The 17,589-nt window shown below is 37.2% G+C and overlaps 1 protein-coding gene across 6 annotated transcripts in view; it reads right to left on the bottom strand.

Moving 5' to 3' along the window:
• CD47 (CD47 molecule) overlaps positions 1 to 17,589 on the bottom strand; it is a 65,108-nt gene that overhangs the window by 16,864 nt on the left and 30,655 nt on the right. For 3 of the 6 annotated variants that reach the window (XR_004590619.3, XM_034413052.3, XM_034413033.3), the window contains exons 3-7: positions 11,219 to 11,245; positions 9,482 to 9,571; positions 2,545 to 2,646; positions 1,168 to 1,260; positions 43 to 138 (exon numbers count right to left, since the gene is read on the bottom strand). Coding sequence is in view for 4 of the 6 variants with exons in the window: in XM_034413052.3 (XP_034268943.2) it covers positions 43 to 138; positions 1,168 to 1,260; positions 2,545 to 2,646; positions 9,482 to 9,571; positions 11,219 to 11,245 (408 nt within the window). In the remaining 2 variants the exon portion in view is untranslated. The remainder of the gene's footprint in view (positions 1 to 42; positions 139 to 1,167; positions 1,261 to 2,544; positions 2,647 to 9,481; positions 9,572 to 11,218; positions 11,246 to 17,589) is intronic. The other 3 variants (XR_015734420.1, XM_087894905.1, XM_034413047.3) reach the window with 1 other exon arrangement.

Below are 17,589 nucleotides of genomic sequence, written 5' to 3' on the forward strand. Positions count from 1 at the left end.
CAAGCTGTAACACATATTACTTTGATAAAGTACATAGTTTACCTGTCACACACAAAGCAAATCCAGCCACAGCAATTACATATCCAAGTGCTTTCAGAGCTAGCAAAATAACTGCAAAAAGTGGTTGCTTCTCAAAAACTAGGGAAAGAACAATAATGTTACTGAGAAAAGAACATATTCAGAAACAAATGAGAAATAGAACAAGTCAGGATCTTAAAAAAAATAATTTAAACTTGTACAAATATGTCTCTGGCATCGGGTGTGAAGCAGATAAAGGTATCAGGATGGATGAATGAAATAATCCCAAGGTAACTTGTTTTATGTGCAACTCTCAATTATTTTTTCTTGTGTTCAATTGTGTCCGATTCTCAAAGAGTGCCAGGACAAGTCCCTAAATTTTCTTGGCAAGGTTTTTCAGAAGAGGCTTGCCATTGCCTCCTTCCTAGAGCTGAGAGAAAGTGACTTGCCCAAGATCACCCAGGTAGTTTTTGTGCCTAAGGCAGGACTACAACTTCTGGTCTCCTAGTTTCCACCCTGATGCAATCACTACACCAAGGAGGCTCTCACAACTCTCAGATATGTAGTAGAACAGAATTTGGATACTAAAGGCCAACAAACAATGCTGGCTGGCACAAGAGTATATGGAACTTCTAGGCCACACTGACTTATGGCTCCATCTTCTGCTGATGCAAAGATTTCCATATTTAAAATGATTGGTATTGGTGCTTTCTAAGCTTTGCTGCTCTAAGCTAGTGCCTACTTGGCCTTAACCTAATGTCAACCCCGGCAACAAGTACAGCCCATAAACAGTCCATCAGTTATTGTACACCTACTTATAAACAAAAATTTTGTACATTTTTTCCCAGAGGGTATTTTTAGCTCAAATTCTTCTCTCACAAAGGACAGTAAAAAATCATCTCTTCACTTCAAGAAAAGTGATACTTTGATCTCCTTGGCAATATCACAATTTGGTACTCTGGTACCAATTCAAAATCCTTCTCCCCAAATGTTGTCTAAAATTCAATGAGAATACTGTTGTTCAATGCCAATAGATCTCTACTAATTTTATGATTTCTTTCTCTTCTGCATTCCCCCTGCACATTCAGTTACATTTAACTTAGTCTATAAAAAGAAATACAGTGATCAAATAAATTAGAAGATTCTCACCTGATGTGAACAGGAAGTATAAAAGAGGCACTACGATGATTGCAGGGATGACAATGAGGCCAATACCAGTTTTAACCAATGCTGTATATCCACCTGGATGAGGTCAATTTTAAAAAAAAAATCAATCCAGTCTTTATTGTCAAACTATTATGTAAGAATACTATTTATATTAAGAATAACTTCAGTGGGAATTACAATAAATAGACCATCAAGTTTAAGCCAAAGGATATTTCTACTTTTTCCAAGTTGTCTTTTTTTATTTTATTCCAATATAATGGGCTGGAGGACCTGTGGATTTCCAGATATTGAAGAACCACCATCATCCCTCCCCCCCCCATTAGCCACACTGGCTAGGAATAAAATTGCTACATCTGAAGAAAAAGATTGCCCCTTAGCTCTAAAATTTGCAACTAATAAAGCTACAGTTGGAAAGTAAGAGGGAACAAATTTGAGTTGTGACTAGTTATATACCTTCATCAATTCATATTTAATCTATATAATTTTTTGATATGTCACTAATTATTAGTTCTTAATTAGGATGCAATATTAACATTGGAAGACAACATGTAAAATAGCTTATTATAAGAATTTCATACTTGGAAATAATTGTGATGATTGTATTCTAAAATTAGCAGAAAATTATGAAGGTGACCTACTTAAGTGCCTCCTGAGGGGAACAACAGCACAAGAGAAATACCATTTTCCTATTAAATGTTTACCCAATAGTAAGGGGAAGTTATCCTACTAACACAGGAAGAAAATATTAATGCAAATATTTTAAAATGACAAGAATTAATACTGGACATGCTTCATCTATATGAACCATTCTATATTTTAATGAAGGATTTCTACTCTTTCTAGTCTCAATGTTGGCTGTTTATGACTGCAAATTAGCTGAACAAATAACAATGCATGTAAGATTCCTTTTATTTTATATTTGTGGTGATTTATTAAACAAGAAAAATAAAAATGTATGTTTTGTATACTAAAGTAAAAATCAGGAAGGACAGTGAGAGGAAACCATGACCAAATATTTCATGACCTCAGAGATACATATGTTTTTATAATATTTCTAATAAATAAATATTTAATATGTAGCAAGAATAATATATACCAAGTGTATTCAAAAGATATGTTGAACCTATAAAACTAGGACAGTTACAGTAACAGAAATAAAAGTAGTAATTTAATCAGGGGTAGGAGTAATATCTTTAATTCACTTGGTGACATTTTGAATCTTTCAGACATTAATTTGCCTCTTTTTATGTAAAAATTATTATCAGTCACATACTGGCTATTATCAAATTCAGTCTTGCTATATGTAGCTTAAGGCCCAATTTAGCTTAATGGAGTACATTTATTTATTAAAATTCTTACCTTGGGCATAAAAAATGGTACCAATCACAGCAAAAATTGATATTAATAGTCCTGTAACACTTAAGCCAATTTTCTTTTCGAACGTCATGTCAAACTTTTTAGCTAAAATAAAAATAAAAAATAAAAACAACAATTAGAGATTAAACGCTTAAATAAGTATATGGCTTTCAAATTATGCTTTTGAACAGCATCAACTGAATATGAATGCTGTATGTATATATGTGTGTATGTAGAATTTTGTTTAGATTACATTCCCATATTATTTATTTATTTACGCCCACTGCTCCTACAGTTTTACAAATTATAGAAAAAACATGAAAGCTCACACAAAAATCAATGCACATTTCTAATGTATATATTTTCTATTTATTTTCTCCTAAGGAAATGATTTTAATCTAGTACACAAAAATTTTTGTACAATATGCTTTGATTTAAAAATTAAGTCAATTTAGAAATTTAGCTAATCCAGAGGTATGGAGGAGGAGGTGTCTTTCTTTTCCTGGAAATGCTCTAAAAGTAGCAGCTGGACAGCCATCTGATGGGGCTGGTGTGACCTGAATTTCTGCACTGAGCAAGAGCTTTGGACTCAATGGCATGTAGTATATGGCCTCTTCCAACTTTTATTTTTCATCCGCTTTGCAAAATTCTGAAAAGCTTGGATTTAAATGAAATCCAGGTCACACGTAGGTTTGGGAGGTGCAAATTGTGTATCTCTAGCTTTAAAACAATCCAGAATGAATTTTGTAAGGCAAAATAACCCTTACACTGCCGGAGATTTAATCTTAAAAGATCACACATAAGGGAGATTAACAAGAAAACAATTAAAACAACCACCTCAAAAGAAAGATAGACAAAGTATGTGTGTGTGTGTGGGGGTGAGACCCAGAAAACAAACTTGCACATTTCTTAGGCATGCCTGCTCCTTGGAAGAGTGTACCCCCCCCCCACACACACACAGACAAAGAAAATTCTGTATAATCCCAATCTTGCTGTCTGTTGGGAGAGTACTTAAACCTTCCTAACTAAAGCTCTCACAGGCTCTGCCGTGACATTAATCACTGAACAACTTCTATGTAACTTTTTAATTGTTGCACATTTTACCTCTTTTTTTTTCCTGGTGTGCTAATCTTTTATACTATTCTTTCCACAGATCATTTTTAATTCTTTGGAAGAAGTCTTGGCAAGTGGGCAAGCTTTACAAATTGATTAAACAATAAAAAAATAAATACATTCAGCTTCCCTATTTATTATCCAAGGCTTAGCATTTCCAACTGAAATCGTCATATAACCTAGGTAGCAGTCACGGAAAAATTTAAAACAAACAAAATACAATTAAAAGTCGAATATCTAGGAAAATAGAAGAATCATGGAAAATAGAAAGGTCTTGACCCAGCACCGAATAATGCCAATGTGCATGCTAATGGAACCTTCTGGAGTGGGAATTCCACCAATGAGATTTCGCCTCAAAAAAATCCTAGGTTCTATAGGCTGTTAGAATTACGTAAGATTCCAATACCACTGTACTTGTCAATAAATTGTACCTCCCTTGTCTCAATCTAGGTAAGGCTTATCTACTAGGCAACACTTGCTTTGGTTCTTATAATCCAGCAAGATGTAGTGTTTCAAAGCTTGAAAGAAAGACATGAAAAGCCAGTCTCAATGTAGGCATCAAGCTGCTAAGTATGTTAAACTAAAAAAAAAATTAAACAAACAAGTTTACAAACAATTTGTTGAGAAATTAATGCAAATCACCAGGAAATATAATGATTTTGTTTATTATTTGTATGGAATGATAGCAATTTCATTAAATATAATGAGCAGCTATGACTAATGATATAATAAAAACATAAAAAACTGTAACGATCAATTTATAATCATTATGAAGAATAATAATAGATCTACAGACTCACTCATGATGTGTGACTGCTACAGCTGGAAAGGCTGTAACTCTTTAAGTAGTTTATAACTCTTGTACTTTAAGTAGTTTATAAACCATTGTGATATTCCATTAAAGGCAGGAACTGAGAAGAGTCCCTCCTTCCACCTTCATCCAATTCAAGCTGCTGATCCCGGGATATTATATAAACAAGTTTATTGGTTTGACCTGGGATTTAGATCTTCCACCTAAAAGCCTTGGGAGAACTGGAATCACTACAATAAAGCTGCCAAAGATACAAAGGCATAGGTGCTTACCTATTTTTAAACAGGTTTTTTTTTTTTTTTTTTTTGCTCACTTAGCTTTATCTTTGCTTCCTTTACTTGTCTTTCTGTTTAATTGCCTGGTCTGTTTAATGATTAAAGATTTCTAGATCAAAATATAATACAAAGTTCCTCTAAATGGATCAACAGTGGAGCTTGTTTCATCACTGGTATTTACTTAATTTCCTGTAAACTGTTCCTGGTATGTGAATCACTTGCTCTTTGCAAGCAAGTCTGGACTTTTTATGTTGTCATAGTTATGATTACAGGATCAAAGCTACAATACCTTGTACTTCCCTCAAATAAAGGCAGCTCGAGTTACAAGATGCTAATATTGCAAAATTTACTTCAACTAAATTTAGTTGGAACTGTTAATGTTAATAAATATTTCAGACTAATTTACGCTGGTTTGAATGAAACATTGCATAAGGCAGACATACAGTAGCACAGGTTAATTTAAAATATTTACTTTCTAAAATATAAGATTCGTATCACTGATTTAAACAAAGATTTTAATTTGAAAGAAAGACATAGGGAGGCCAATATTGCCACTATATGCCATTAATGATTTTTTTTTTGCAATGTACTTCAAATTATTAAACACGTTTTTTCCTATATGCTATACTATCAATTATTGCTTACTAGAGATAACCTATCCAAACTGTAATAATTATCTTGACTACCAGGATTTCCCCAATAGATATGCAAGTCTGCCTTTTTACCAGCAAAAGCAAGGATTTCTTAAATGGACTATTCCAACTAGTGGTTGGTAAGGTCATGTACCTGTCAGGGTTCCGACGGATGTCTATGGCAACTTGAGAGCAGGCCAGGGATGCTTTGCGAGTTGACATTAGCTTCTAAAAAGAGGCATTTGGAAGTACCGAACACTATTACCAACCATTCTTATTTTTGCCAGAGGCTCTTTTAACAAACTGGCAGATACATTTCTGTTATAGACACTACAGTTTTAGATATTGCATGAACCAGGAGACTCAGCATGTTTTTTGATATGTAAGAGAAAATACACCTTATCAATCAATATTATCACTGTAGCTGTTGCACAAGGCAGAAAAAACACAGCATGGTTTTTGATATATAGAAAGCAATCAGTTCTAAAGAACAACTTTTAACAAATGAAAAGCTACTAATAATTTCTTTCTACAACCTATTTTTTAGATATTTTTCTTGCCTTTATAAATTCTTATAAATGACTCAAGGTGGAAAACATACTCTTTACTCTTCCTATTTTCTCCACAACAGCCCAGTGAGGTGAGATGTGACTGGTCCAGAGTCATCTTTTATGTCTATGGCAGATTAGAACTCACTGTCTCCTGATTTCTAGCCTGGTATCTTAACCATTGGAACTGGCTTTTATATAAAGAAATGTTTGAAAACATTAAGTTTTGTTTTGATTCTGTTTACATAATCGGTGTGCCATGAAGTAAGGCCAATAGGTATTGAGTTAGTATCTTCAAAAAAATTATACCACACAGATTTAAGTAAAATATAAAGCAATTAAGATATTATACAGTTAACATCTTAATTAATAAACCTAACAATAAATATTATAGCAAAGTAATTTGCTACTGCCTTGGATATGAAGATTTGTGACTCATACTTTAAATTCCTTTAATGTCTGCAAATACTACTTGACTGTATTAGTGTGTTAAAATATTTTACATGATAAAAGTATTATAAATACAGTAGCTTTTTCAAGAACTCCATTTATGAACCAAAAGCAAAACGTATCTTTTTATTTTAGATTTTAGATTTATATTTTATAATATTCTTAACATACTAAATTTTGTGTACCATTTTGTGTTCCTAGTGCAGTACAATGTACCTAGTACAGTGCAAACAAAATTAGTAAAATAGACAGCATAGGGAAATTTATTTATTATTTAATTTGTGTGCCACCTATCTTACTACAAAGTTTACAAATATTTCTAAGTAAATTGGAGAAGAATATTACTTTATAAGTAAAATAAAAAACTTGTTCTTTCTCATATAGGCTACCAACTGGGTACAAATATGATTCAATGTAGAATGAGAAATATATTAAGATTGGCCATAAAATTTTCACTCAGCAAAATGATCCAACAACTGGGATTGAAGATTACTGGTAGCTTGGTAGCTTTATTTTTTTTTTTTTTCATCACCAACCTGATTTAAATGATATCTTTCATTTAGATATTTGAAGTTAGTGTCAAATCATTCTACATAATCCCTATTGATTCCATATGGATATGAATGATTACTACGATTTTTGCCATCAATTCAGATTTGACTGATAGTGACTACGTAGACAAGTCTAAGCAGTTTTTAGAAAACATTTTTGGGAGTGCCATTATCATCTTTCGAAGGCTGAGAGAGAGTGACTGGCCCAAAGTTAACCAGTTTCTAGTTTCTGTGCTTATGACAGGATTAGAACTCTGGCCTCTTCACTCCTATTACCCCTTTAACTGCTAAACCGACCTAGCTCTCATGGTTATTCCATCTTTAATCAAAATTACCACAGGATTTAACAATATAAATCTGTTTACAAAACAAACAAAAATTATATTAAGGAAGACATTCTTAATGTCGATAAAATGATAACATAAACATAAAAATAAAAATGTACCTAAGATTAAAATGAAAGAGTTTCAAAGTAAGTTCCCTTAAAGAAAGCATTAGACATTAGACTGACCCCCACTCTAACACTCTTTCAGAAGACACTGAAGATATGGTTCTGTCAGCAGGCCTGGGGAATCCAAAGCGGGATGGAGTCCATTAAATGGTTTGTATGAATGTGTGTTGTTGCCAGGGTGGTGGCGTGGGGTGGGTGGATATTTTTTTACTATTTCTTCTTCCTCTTCTTCTTCTTCATTATTATTATTATTTTCATATGGGTTTTTATATCCATGTAAGCTGCCTTGAGTTGCCATGTGCGAGTAGGTGGCAATATAATTTTCTAAAATAAAAAATCTTATCCTTCCTTGATATGATGTGACGATGGAATTTTGTTGGTTATACTTATTCTGCTTTAATGGAATTTTTTTGAACTACCCAGGACTAGCATGTATAAAACAGGCAGGCAGGCAGGCAGGCAGGCAGGCAGGCAGGCAGGCAGGCAGGCAGACAGACAGACAGACAGATAGATAGATAATCATTCAGCTTGTTTGTACCATCAAATATATCTTATGATACAAAAATACTGAAACACATTAATCTGATCTAATAAGAGAGCCCTCGTATTCACCAAAACAATCTGTACTCCCAATGATACAGCAGAAAAATCATCAGACCATGAACCTTCATTTTACTGTAAATGAACAGCTCTCCTTCAACCCCTACCAGTTCAAAATAACTGTGATGGCTCTATGATTGTTATTTACTGGCTAAACTCTATTTTTTTTCCCCACAGAAAGATATTAGTACAGTATTTACTTAAACCTAAAGGAAATATACAATAAATAAAGCAAAATCCATGTTCGGATGATATCATTTTATAAGTAGATCATGAAAATATAAACTAAATGGCATAGCTAAAAAAACCTTGTGATGCTATCCATATCTCTGGGTGGGATCTGTTCCAGAAGGTGGGAGATGTGACAGAGAAGCCACCATGCTTCCTGGGTCCCACACAAAGGCAACATTTAATAGAAAGGACCTAGAGAGAAGGGGCAGTAGGAGCAAGCATATTAGGCAGGCAGAAACAATGGGAGACCTATAATACCTGAGGTGATCTCCAGTTATCTCAGGCATGGGGCATAGCAAAAAGAATTATATTAAGAAACTAACAAAACTCCCAGAGTGCACTACACTGTTTATGACAAATGATCACTCAGTTTTTAAAGAACTCTACTAAGTTCTTCACTTCAGGTGGCAACCTGCTCACATAGCTTATACAGTTAGGCAATTCCTACTGAACGTAGCCTGAAGCACTTTTCATTGGTTCTGGTTCTGCCTTCTGCACAAAGTAAGTCTACTCTCTTTTCAATATGACATTCAGTTCTTCAAACAGGAGTAGAACCATTCATTAGCATTATCTGGGCATGATCACTCAACCAATTATAATTTTTTTTAACAATAGGACCATTTTGTCCACATTTTACCATTTTATTAAGGAAAATTTCATTCAAGACTCTGTTGAAGACTAAGTACTGAGGCCCAAGTACTCTCTACAGCATTCTCCTAATCTACTAAACTAGTAATTCTATAAAGAAAATGGATTTGCTCTGGCATTGCAGCAGGCACATACTGCTTCTTTCTCATTGTAGCATATCTATCAATGTTCAGAAACATATTGCTTTTATATTATTATTAATATAAAACTTAATTTATAGAAATAATGGCATTAAAAGAAAGGACATTTTCTAAGAACAATCGTTGTCTGTATTCAACTTATGTCACTCTATGGCCAAATGTTGAACAGTCACAGGCAAGTACAAACTTTTTTTTAGTGCAGACTGTTATAGAAGGTATTAATAAATACTCATAGATATCACAAATGAAAGGGTAGCAGTTTTTAATTAATTAGAATGTCACCTTTTATTCTGTTATTTCCAGAGTCAAGAAAACATTAGTAAGCAATTACATAAACTGCTCAAAATAAAGATGCTTACACAAGTTTTTAATCATGTAAAGCACAAACTTCTTTTGCATTATTCCACACATATTCCATAAACATGCACACACACATTAATAAACTTTATTGATATCAATATTAATAAAGAAAAAGGAATTTAGTACTTACCTACTATAATGAACTGGCACCAGTACAAAATAACAATCAATATTATGATGGAAATGATAGAGAACCGCTCCACAGGCTTAAACCAAGGTACTATAAACAAAACAAATACAGTACAGCTTCAGGAATGAGTGCACATTTATAATATTTTTCACATATTTTTATGCTGACCTTTTGGACATTTCTTTATCATTACAGTAGAAAAAGTCATATCATTTACAATACAATTATTCTAGGTTTCCACATTAAAAGCATAGGGGGCAAGATTTTAAGTCATCCATCCTGAAATGTCCCACTCCTCTACTAGTGTCTGCCTATCCACGACAATAAACACACATAATCTAATAAACTTGTGTTTATTACATTAAATTTACAACTTTTAGTGATTTCAAGCATAATGTAAGCAAGAGCAGTTACTAAAAATGGAAGCAATACCGAAGGACTGGCAGCACTTTACCATACCTATGGCATCTGCGAGTGGTATTTGAAAAATATTCTCAAAATAGGTCACAACGAAACCAAGATGAGCAGGTCACAAAGTAAAGTGGACCTTTGTCCTAACATGCAATCTATTGCAGACAACAGCAAGATTTAAGAAAACAATTCAAGTTGTCATTTATATTGCCTTGGTTCAAACCATGGAACAACTCAAGTCTTTTGGTTGTGTTTCAAATTATCATCCTAGCACTATCTTCCTGAAGTTTCTGGAAATCTGTCCCTGACGTTCTTGCACATTTTTATTTCCTTCACCTTCCTGCACAGTCCCAGACTTTTCTTCTGAGAATTAGCATTCTACATTGTATCTATTACGTTTGCATCACAGAGGCTTTGTAATTTTCCACTTGTGACCTTAAACTGTAACTGTAGTCTTTTGTCATGGCATTAAAAAGCACTTTCAATAAATATATGGATGTAAATGTAAAAATACCAGCCACTGAAGACATTTCTGCAAACTGTGGTCTGAAGAAAGGGCTGCCTTCTTAGATTCTTAGTTAAAATCTAAAAATTACTGGGATACCCAAGAGTGTTACTTTTTGCTATCTTCCATAGCATTAGTAAGACTGCACTCTTTATTTCAAAGGCTGTTTTGAAGACAGTAGAGATAAAACTTACTATAAGCATGCCCTATTTTTTAATCATTTGTATATTAGTTTTATACAGTTGATATGGTCAAATGACTTCATCAATAAAGACTACATTCCTTTCCCTTCTCTTCCATTCTGCTATTTTAACAAGGGAAGGAAAAAAGTGTAGAATCTTTGGACATCCTTTTCAAACGTAGTGCTACGTCCTTCCACAGAACATAGTAGTGCCCGAGCTAAATCTACTGTGCTGCCCAAGGGCTGACAAAGTAAGCCTTAGTAATTCTCTGCTGGCACAGGGATCAAGAGATACCAGGCACTTCCCGCAGGAACTGACTAGGCTTCTGCATTTCCTCAATTCCAGATTTTGACCTAGTTAACGCGGTAGTATATGCTATTCATACCACAAACTATGGTTGGGTCAAATATGTTTTTTGAATTAAAGAAGTAATATGTTGATCACCCAATTCTGCTATGACAATATTGAGTAGATTATGATCCCATTCTTAATTTCTTTTTAGCAGCAGCTGTGAAATCTTAAGAAGTAAGGCTGATGCAGTTGCCAGGCTGACTGAAGTGGGAGGACTAATTCAGGAAAACTGTCAGAAACAGTAAACAAGCCTTTAATGCAGCTTCATTTTCCAGATATTCTTCTTACCGATTTCTGATGAATTTTTTGGACAGGCTGTAAGGGGGAAAAAAAACAAAACAGGGACAACTCTAATTTCTATGTTTGGATATATTATGCCATGGTTAACATAAAGTACAATTCATTAGCCCACTGAACTTCCCACCGCACTTTGTTGCTAGAAAAGCATGGCCTGTCTTAGGCTCAGATAAATGTATAATTTTCAACTTGTCAAACTATAGTTTGCTTCAACTTCAAATCTAATATTTTCTTTTAAAAAAGGGAAAATTATATCAGGAAGTGGGCTACTATTACATTAACTGAAGCTATCTCCATTTAAATCCTTTTAGAAAGTCACTTTTTCACCTCATATCTTGTTTGTTGATCTAAACCTACCACCAAGTTAATCTGAGCATAATTCTGGATCAATATATAGATTCAGGCCGGGGTGAAATCTACTTACCTTCCCTACCGGTTCAGAAGTGCATGTGCCATGCGTTACGTGCACGCACCGACCCTCTGCGCATGCGCAAACCCTTCTGCACATGCACAGAGGGTAAAAAACAGGTTACTTCCTGGTTAAAACCAGGAAGTAACAATGACCGGGCGGGTGGGCAGAGCCTCAAGCTGCCATCACTAATGGTTCTCCAAACCACCAGCCGTCATTGCTACTGGTTTGGCCAAACCGGGTTGAACTGGGAGCATTTCATCCCTGATTCAGGCTCAATTAACTACAACGCTCTAAATTCTCAAATACTTACAGAATTAATGTTACCATGGTTTTCTTACCATCTGATTCTTTTTCTATAATATCACCTATTCCATGAAAAAGCAAGACCTTCAATAAACTACAACAATAGATGAAAGATATGAAATATTTAAGGGCAAGGGAAGTGGAAGAGGAGACCAGCTTCTGTCTATTTATTATGATATAAGAAGAAAATACCGCATAAAACCTAATGACAATTCAGAAAATTCTGCATATTACTTCTATCTGTCTGGGGGGAGGGGTAGCTTTTTGTACTGAAGTTTTGTCCATGTAAACTGCCTGTTGTGGCTTGTACGCGGCCTGTGCAGCTAGTAGCTGATTCAGACAGCGAGGAGGCTGGTGTGGTGCTGCGCCAGCAGCCTGTGCAGCTGGCACTCGAGTCGGATAATGAGGAGGCTGGAGAAGATGTGGTGCCAGAGGCGGGGATTCAGCCGGGGCCTTCAGAACCTCCAGAAGCTCCCTTAAGTGAAGAGGACGAAGAGGAGGAGCCTCTTCTCGATGCACGGGCGCGCAGAGCTGCCAAAAGGCAGGAGTGGCTCCTCAGGAGGAGGTCTCCTCGAGAGTAAGGCTTGGGGTTAATTGGCTACTCCCTTAGCCTATTTAAGGAGGAACACCAACTGAAGCAATTTGCAGGGAACAACTTCGTTCACATAACTTCGTGTTTTGTCTTCCTTATCAGCTTTCTGCAAATTGCTTCTGGGCATTCTGCCAACCACAGTAAGTTTTCAGTTATTATTCTTTGAATTCTTGGCAGCTGTTAATGCAATTAATTAACAGCCGTTGTTGTAAAAGACTGGTTTATTCAGTAAACCAAGATTTGAACGGACTTTGTATGTGCTGTGTTCTTTGGGGTCAGTAGCTGGGGCAGAACACTGCCTGGAGTCACCAAGAGCAAGTTGGGTGGCCATTTTTTTTTCTTTTAGCAACCCTAAATCCCTTGATTGCGGTGGAGTTGGGGCGACTGAATGGAACTAAGTGTTTAAATGGCCAGATGCCCTTCCTGGTGTCTACGCGGAGCTCACAGCGGATATCTTCTCATTACGCCGAGAGAGAGAAATATCTACTGTTACCTGGGATCGAACTCACGGCCTACTGATTGTGAGGCGAGAGCTTCACCTCTAGGAGGTGGCCATATAAATGTTCTTAAATAAAATAAAATGCCAGCAAATAACTCTAGCATGCAAATAAGTAGGGTGGAATATGGATACCTCCAGACAAGACTTCAACTGAACAGTCATTGTATCCTACAGCTAGTGTCACAAGATGGTTTTTTTTTTAACTGAAAGTGTACTGTTTTTCAGGGACATAACCAACCCAGAAAAAAACAGGATAATGGAGGCTTTTATGCTTCTCACTATACAGTTCTCACTTAACCACTGCTTCAGACAATGACCCTTCACAATTATGATGGTGATAAAGAAATAACTTCACCACCAATGCCTGCATTTATGAGCTTCGCAGGTCCGTAAAGCAGAGGAAAGATGAGCAAGATCATAAGCACAGTTGAAGTCACATGGTATCTCACTTAGTGACTGCATTGTTTAATGAACAACTATGTCCCAACTATGGTAGCTAAACAAGGACTACCTTTATATAATGGGGTTATATAAAGGCATTTACAAAATATACTATACAATACTGGTGTTCACTGGGTGTCAGTTTCCTTCTGCTCTACCTCATAGAGTTTTAGCCTGGAACCTCCTAATCAAGGCACAAAGTTATAGTGATAAAACACTGATTGAGTTTGAGTAAACTTCCCCCCTCCCAATTTTTCAGGAAACTTCATTAGATTTTCACAGGTCCCTAGGATCAGAGGTGGTATTCAGCTGGTTTGGTCCGGTTTGGGCAACCTGCGGGTGGACCTACCCACCCGCCCGGGCGCAATCCCATCCTATATCACTGTGTTTTTGATGCTGCACGCATGTGTGGACAACACATGTGAGCAAATTGCCGTGTTGTTTGACATCACATGCATGTGTGGGCGGTGCGAGCGAATTGCTGTGTTTTGTGATGCCGCACGTATGCCTGGACGGCGCGCACACACTCACATTTCTGGTGCTGGGTGAACTGAAAGGAGCCGAGATGGTGCAGTGGTTAGAGTGCAGAACTGCAGCTACTTCAGCTGACTGCTAATTCAGCAGATCAGCTGATCAAATCTCACCGGCTCAGGGTTGACTCAGCCTTTCATCCTTCTGAGGTGGGTAAAATGAGGACCCAGATTGTTAGCGGGCAATATGCTATTTAGTATACTGTCTTTGGTGTAAGCCGCCCAGAATCCTCGGAGAGTGGGCGGCATAGAAATATGATTAATAAATATATAATAAATAAATAAATAAACTGGTTGCTACAGTATGTGAAGTCCACCTCTGCCTAGGGTTCCACAAAACAGGGTTTGAAAATCCCCAACATAAGGATTAATTAAAACATGCAATTTGAAGGAGTTGGTTTTTGCATAAAACTGGAAGAAACAAGTTCAGCTGAAGCCTAAAATCTCTTCCTTGTTAGATCTGTTAGGAAGTTAGTTTTAGCTAAAATGTATCTTGAACTTTTCATGTTTTCTTCCCTTTTTAAAAAATTCTATTCTGATTTTTTTAAAGACTACTTTAAGTGGTGTTTCGAACTTATTGTATCACAATCAGAACCAAATCCATGCAAAATAGAAAATGTTTGGTCCTTCCAATATTCAAGTGTTGACAAGAAATCTGCTAATTAGAACCATTAGAAACTCTGACAATATACTATCCAGTGTCCCCCAGTTGGTGTACTTATACCTAACTTTACTCTTTTAATCATGGCACAGCACTATACTTTTTAAAAGGAGGACAATTGTTTTGCATGTAGAGGACAATTGCTGGAGTTACTATTTTCTATGATACATCTTTTCATCATTCTGAAGCACAGCTGGCTGGCCACACTTCTCAGTATGAAAGAAGCTCAATGGGAGATGCTCCTTTATGGTAGTGCTTAAATGAAGGGTGGGAAGACAGAGAGGCTGTACACCAGGAGTGGTATTCACTTACCTTCGCTACCGGTTCGCAAATGTGAGTGCGCACACACTTCGCTCGCACATGCCACCTCTGCGCATGTGCAGGACCTTTCGTGCACGCACAGAGCAGCAAAAATGGGACATGATGAGGTTTGGGTGGGTGGGTGAAGCCTCCCACTACCGGTTCATCCGAACCGGATAGAACTGGCTGAATACCACCACTGCTGTACACCTTGGACAATGGAACAGGACATTTTCAACTCTCTCCTACCATCTCCTACATGTTAAATAAAAATACGACCAGTGGTGGGTTGCCCCCGGTTCGAACCGGGTCTATAGAACTGGCAGTAAAACCGGCGGGAGGCTTCGCCCACCAACCCCGATGTGATCAGAATGCTTCTGTGTTCTGTGTTCTGCAAGCGGAGCCCCGTTGCGAACTGGTAGTAAAGGTAAGTAGAACCCATCCCTGAATTCGACCCATTAAACTCTTAACACTCAATATTTCACTGAAATGTATTTATTTATTTAATCCTAAAATACCCATGCTGCTCCATTCCAGACCAGCCATTTCTGCTTCAGAAACAATTTGTTTCAATTTACATCAGAACTTATTAAAAAGTTGTTGTTTTTTCCTGCATAGTACCAGGTTTTGTATTACTAAAACAAAAACTAATGAAAAAACTATTAGAAGATTCAAACAAGGACCCAATCTCTTGCCTCTCTCAAGATTAGCAACTATCAGCTCTAGACAGGTGGTCTCTGATTTGAATGAATTAGGAAAACCACAGAGGAATTAAAAAGTTATTCCTGGGATAATGCTATGTTACACTACATATGATTGCAGAAAAGCGGTTCAAGAACAGTCATCTGAGTTCGCTTTCTTGCTTTCCTTTCCCTTTTAAGCCTTTTTCCTCTTTTCTGCCTCATCTTTACGTTGCAATCCTTCAGGCAGAGCATGTCTTTTTTTTTTTTTTACTGACTTTATGTAAGCTCTCTTGGAGCCTTTTGAGCTGAAGAAGGTATAAATACTTTAAACCAGGGGTATATGCAATCTGTGCTCTTAATCTAATTTCAAATTTCTAGCCTATTGCACAGAATGGGGAGAATGTATTAGGAAAAGAGAAAGAGGGACAAAAAGCAAGATGGGAATGGTGTGTTGAGCAGAGCTTCTTAAAGTCTGTTCAGTAAACAAGTATCAGTAAAATACCTATACTGATATATTATATATACTGATATATTTTACTGATCGGCATATGGTTTATTTGCAAGGCCAGAAGGGACCTGTGAATATTGTTGTTCTTTAAACTACCAACTTTATTTTTGCGGTATTACATCTCTTAGGACACACTTATTTATTTATTTATTTTATTTGTCAGATTTATATGCCGCCCTTCTCCCGTAGGACTTGGGGCAGCTCACAACAATAAAACAACCCGACAATAGATAAAGATTAAATAATATTAAAAACCAATTTAAAATCCCCAAATCCCCAAGTTAAAATCCACGGCAGATCAGGGAAATTGCTGAAAGAGCCATGTCTTTAGGTCGGCGCGGAAGGTGCAGAGGTCGGGGGCCGTCCGGGAGACATTCCACACTTGAAAGTCTTTGCAACAATAGTGTGAATTCCAGGTGCCTACCATTTTAACATTTCATGTCTTTTGCTTGCATGAACCATAGACTATATACGAAGCAAGAAAGGACTTTGGGAAGAGCTAGCTTTGAAATGCTTAGGTCCGTGATAGCAAACCTATGGCATGCGTGCCACAGGTGGCATTCAGAGCCCTCTCTGCGGGCACCCAGCCGTCACCCCAGCTCAGCTCCACTGCACATGCGCCTGTGCCTCCAGTCGGACAGCTGGTCTTTGGGTCTCTGCCACACACATGCGGGGGGTGGGGCGCATGAGAGGAAGTGCACGTGCATGCGTGGGGGGAATACAGTTTGGTGCAGGATTTCCAGGCCCAAAACAAGGCACAGGGGCCTCGTGTGCACCCCCGTACCCTGTTTTGGCTTCCAGGTTGGTGCAGGAGGCTAAGGCGCCCCCGCACCCGGTTTTGGGCCTAGAAAGCTTCCTGCACAAACCTAGAAGCAAAAATGGGGCAAGCGGGGCAGGCCACATGCGTGGGGGGACAGGGTGCATATGCAGGAGACACTCGCATTTCATTTTGGGGGTTCTGGCACGCACATGTGCATTTGCATGTGTGCATACGCGCCTTGGGCAGGCGGCACCAAAAAGGTTAACCATCACTGGCCTAGGTGTTTCTAAATATCTGAAGTATCCTGTGGCCAACCTGCTTCTTACCTTTTCAAATGTTGGAAGAAGAGGCCAAAAACTGAACCAGAGATACAGTAACATGGATGAAGTTTTATAAATGGAAACTTATTTGCATTGGGCCCAGAGAGAGCATTGCTGATCTGCTGCATCAGCTCATTCACTAGCAGGAAGGCCAGAAAGTGCAGATATTCTGACAACTGCCAAAGGAGAGGGCAAGATGAGAGATTCCATTAGTCGGCAATAAGAGCCCCACATTTAATAAGAGTGCCAGCTGAAACTTAGAATTTGCACTGTTTCCATAGTTGTTCAAAATCATGTACAACCTCAAACGCAGATCTAGCATCAGTACATATATTGGCCCTGCAACCTTTAGC

The sequence above is a fragment of the Pantherophis guttatus genome, chromosome 5 (assembly GCF_059756535.1).
Source record: "Pantherophis guttatus breed Tessera chromosome 5, ASM5975653v1, whole genome shotgun sequence".
Lineage (NCBI taxonomy): Eukaryota > Metazoa > Chordata > Lepidosauria > Squamata > Colubridae > Pantherophis > Pantherophis guttatus.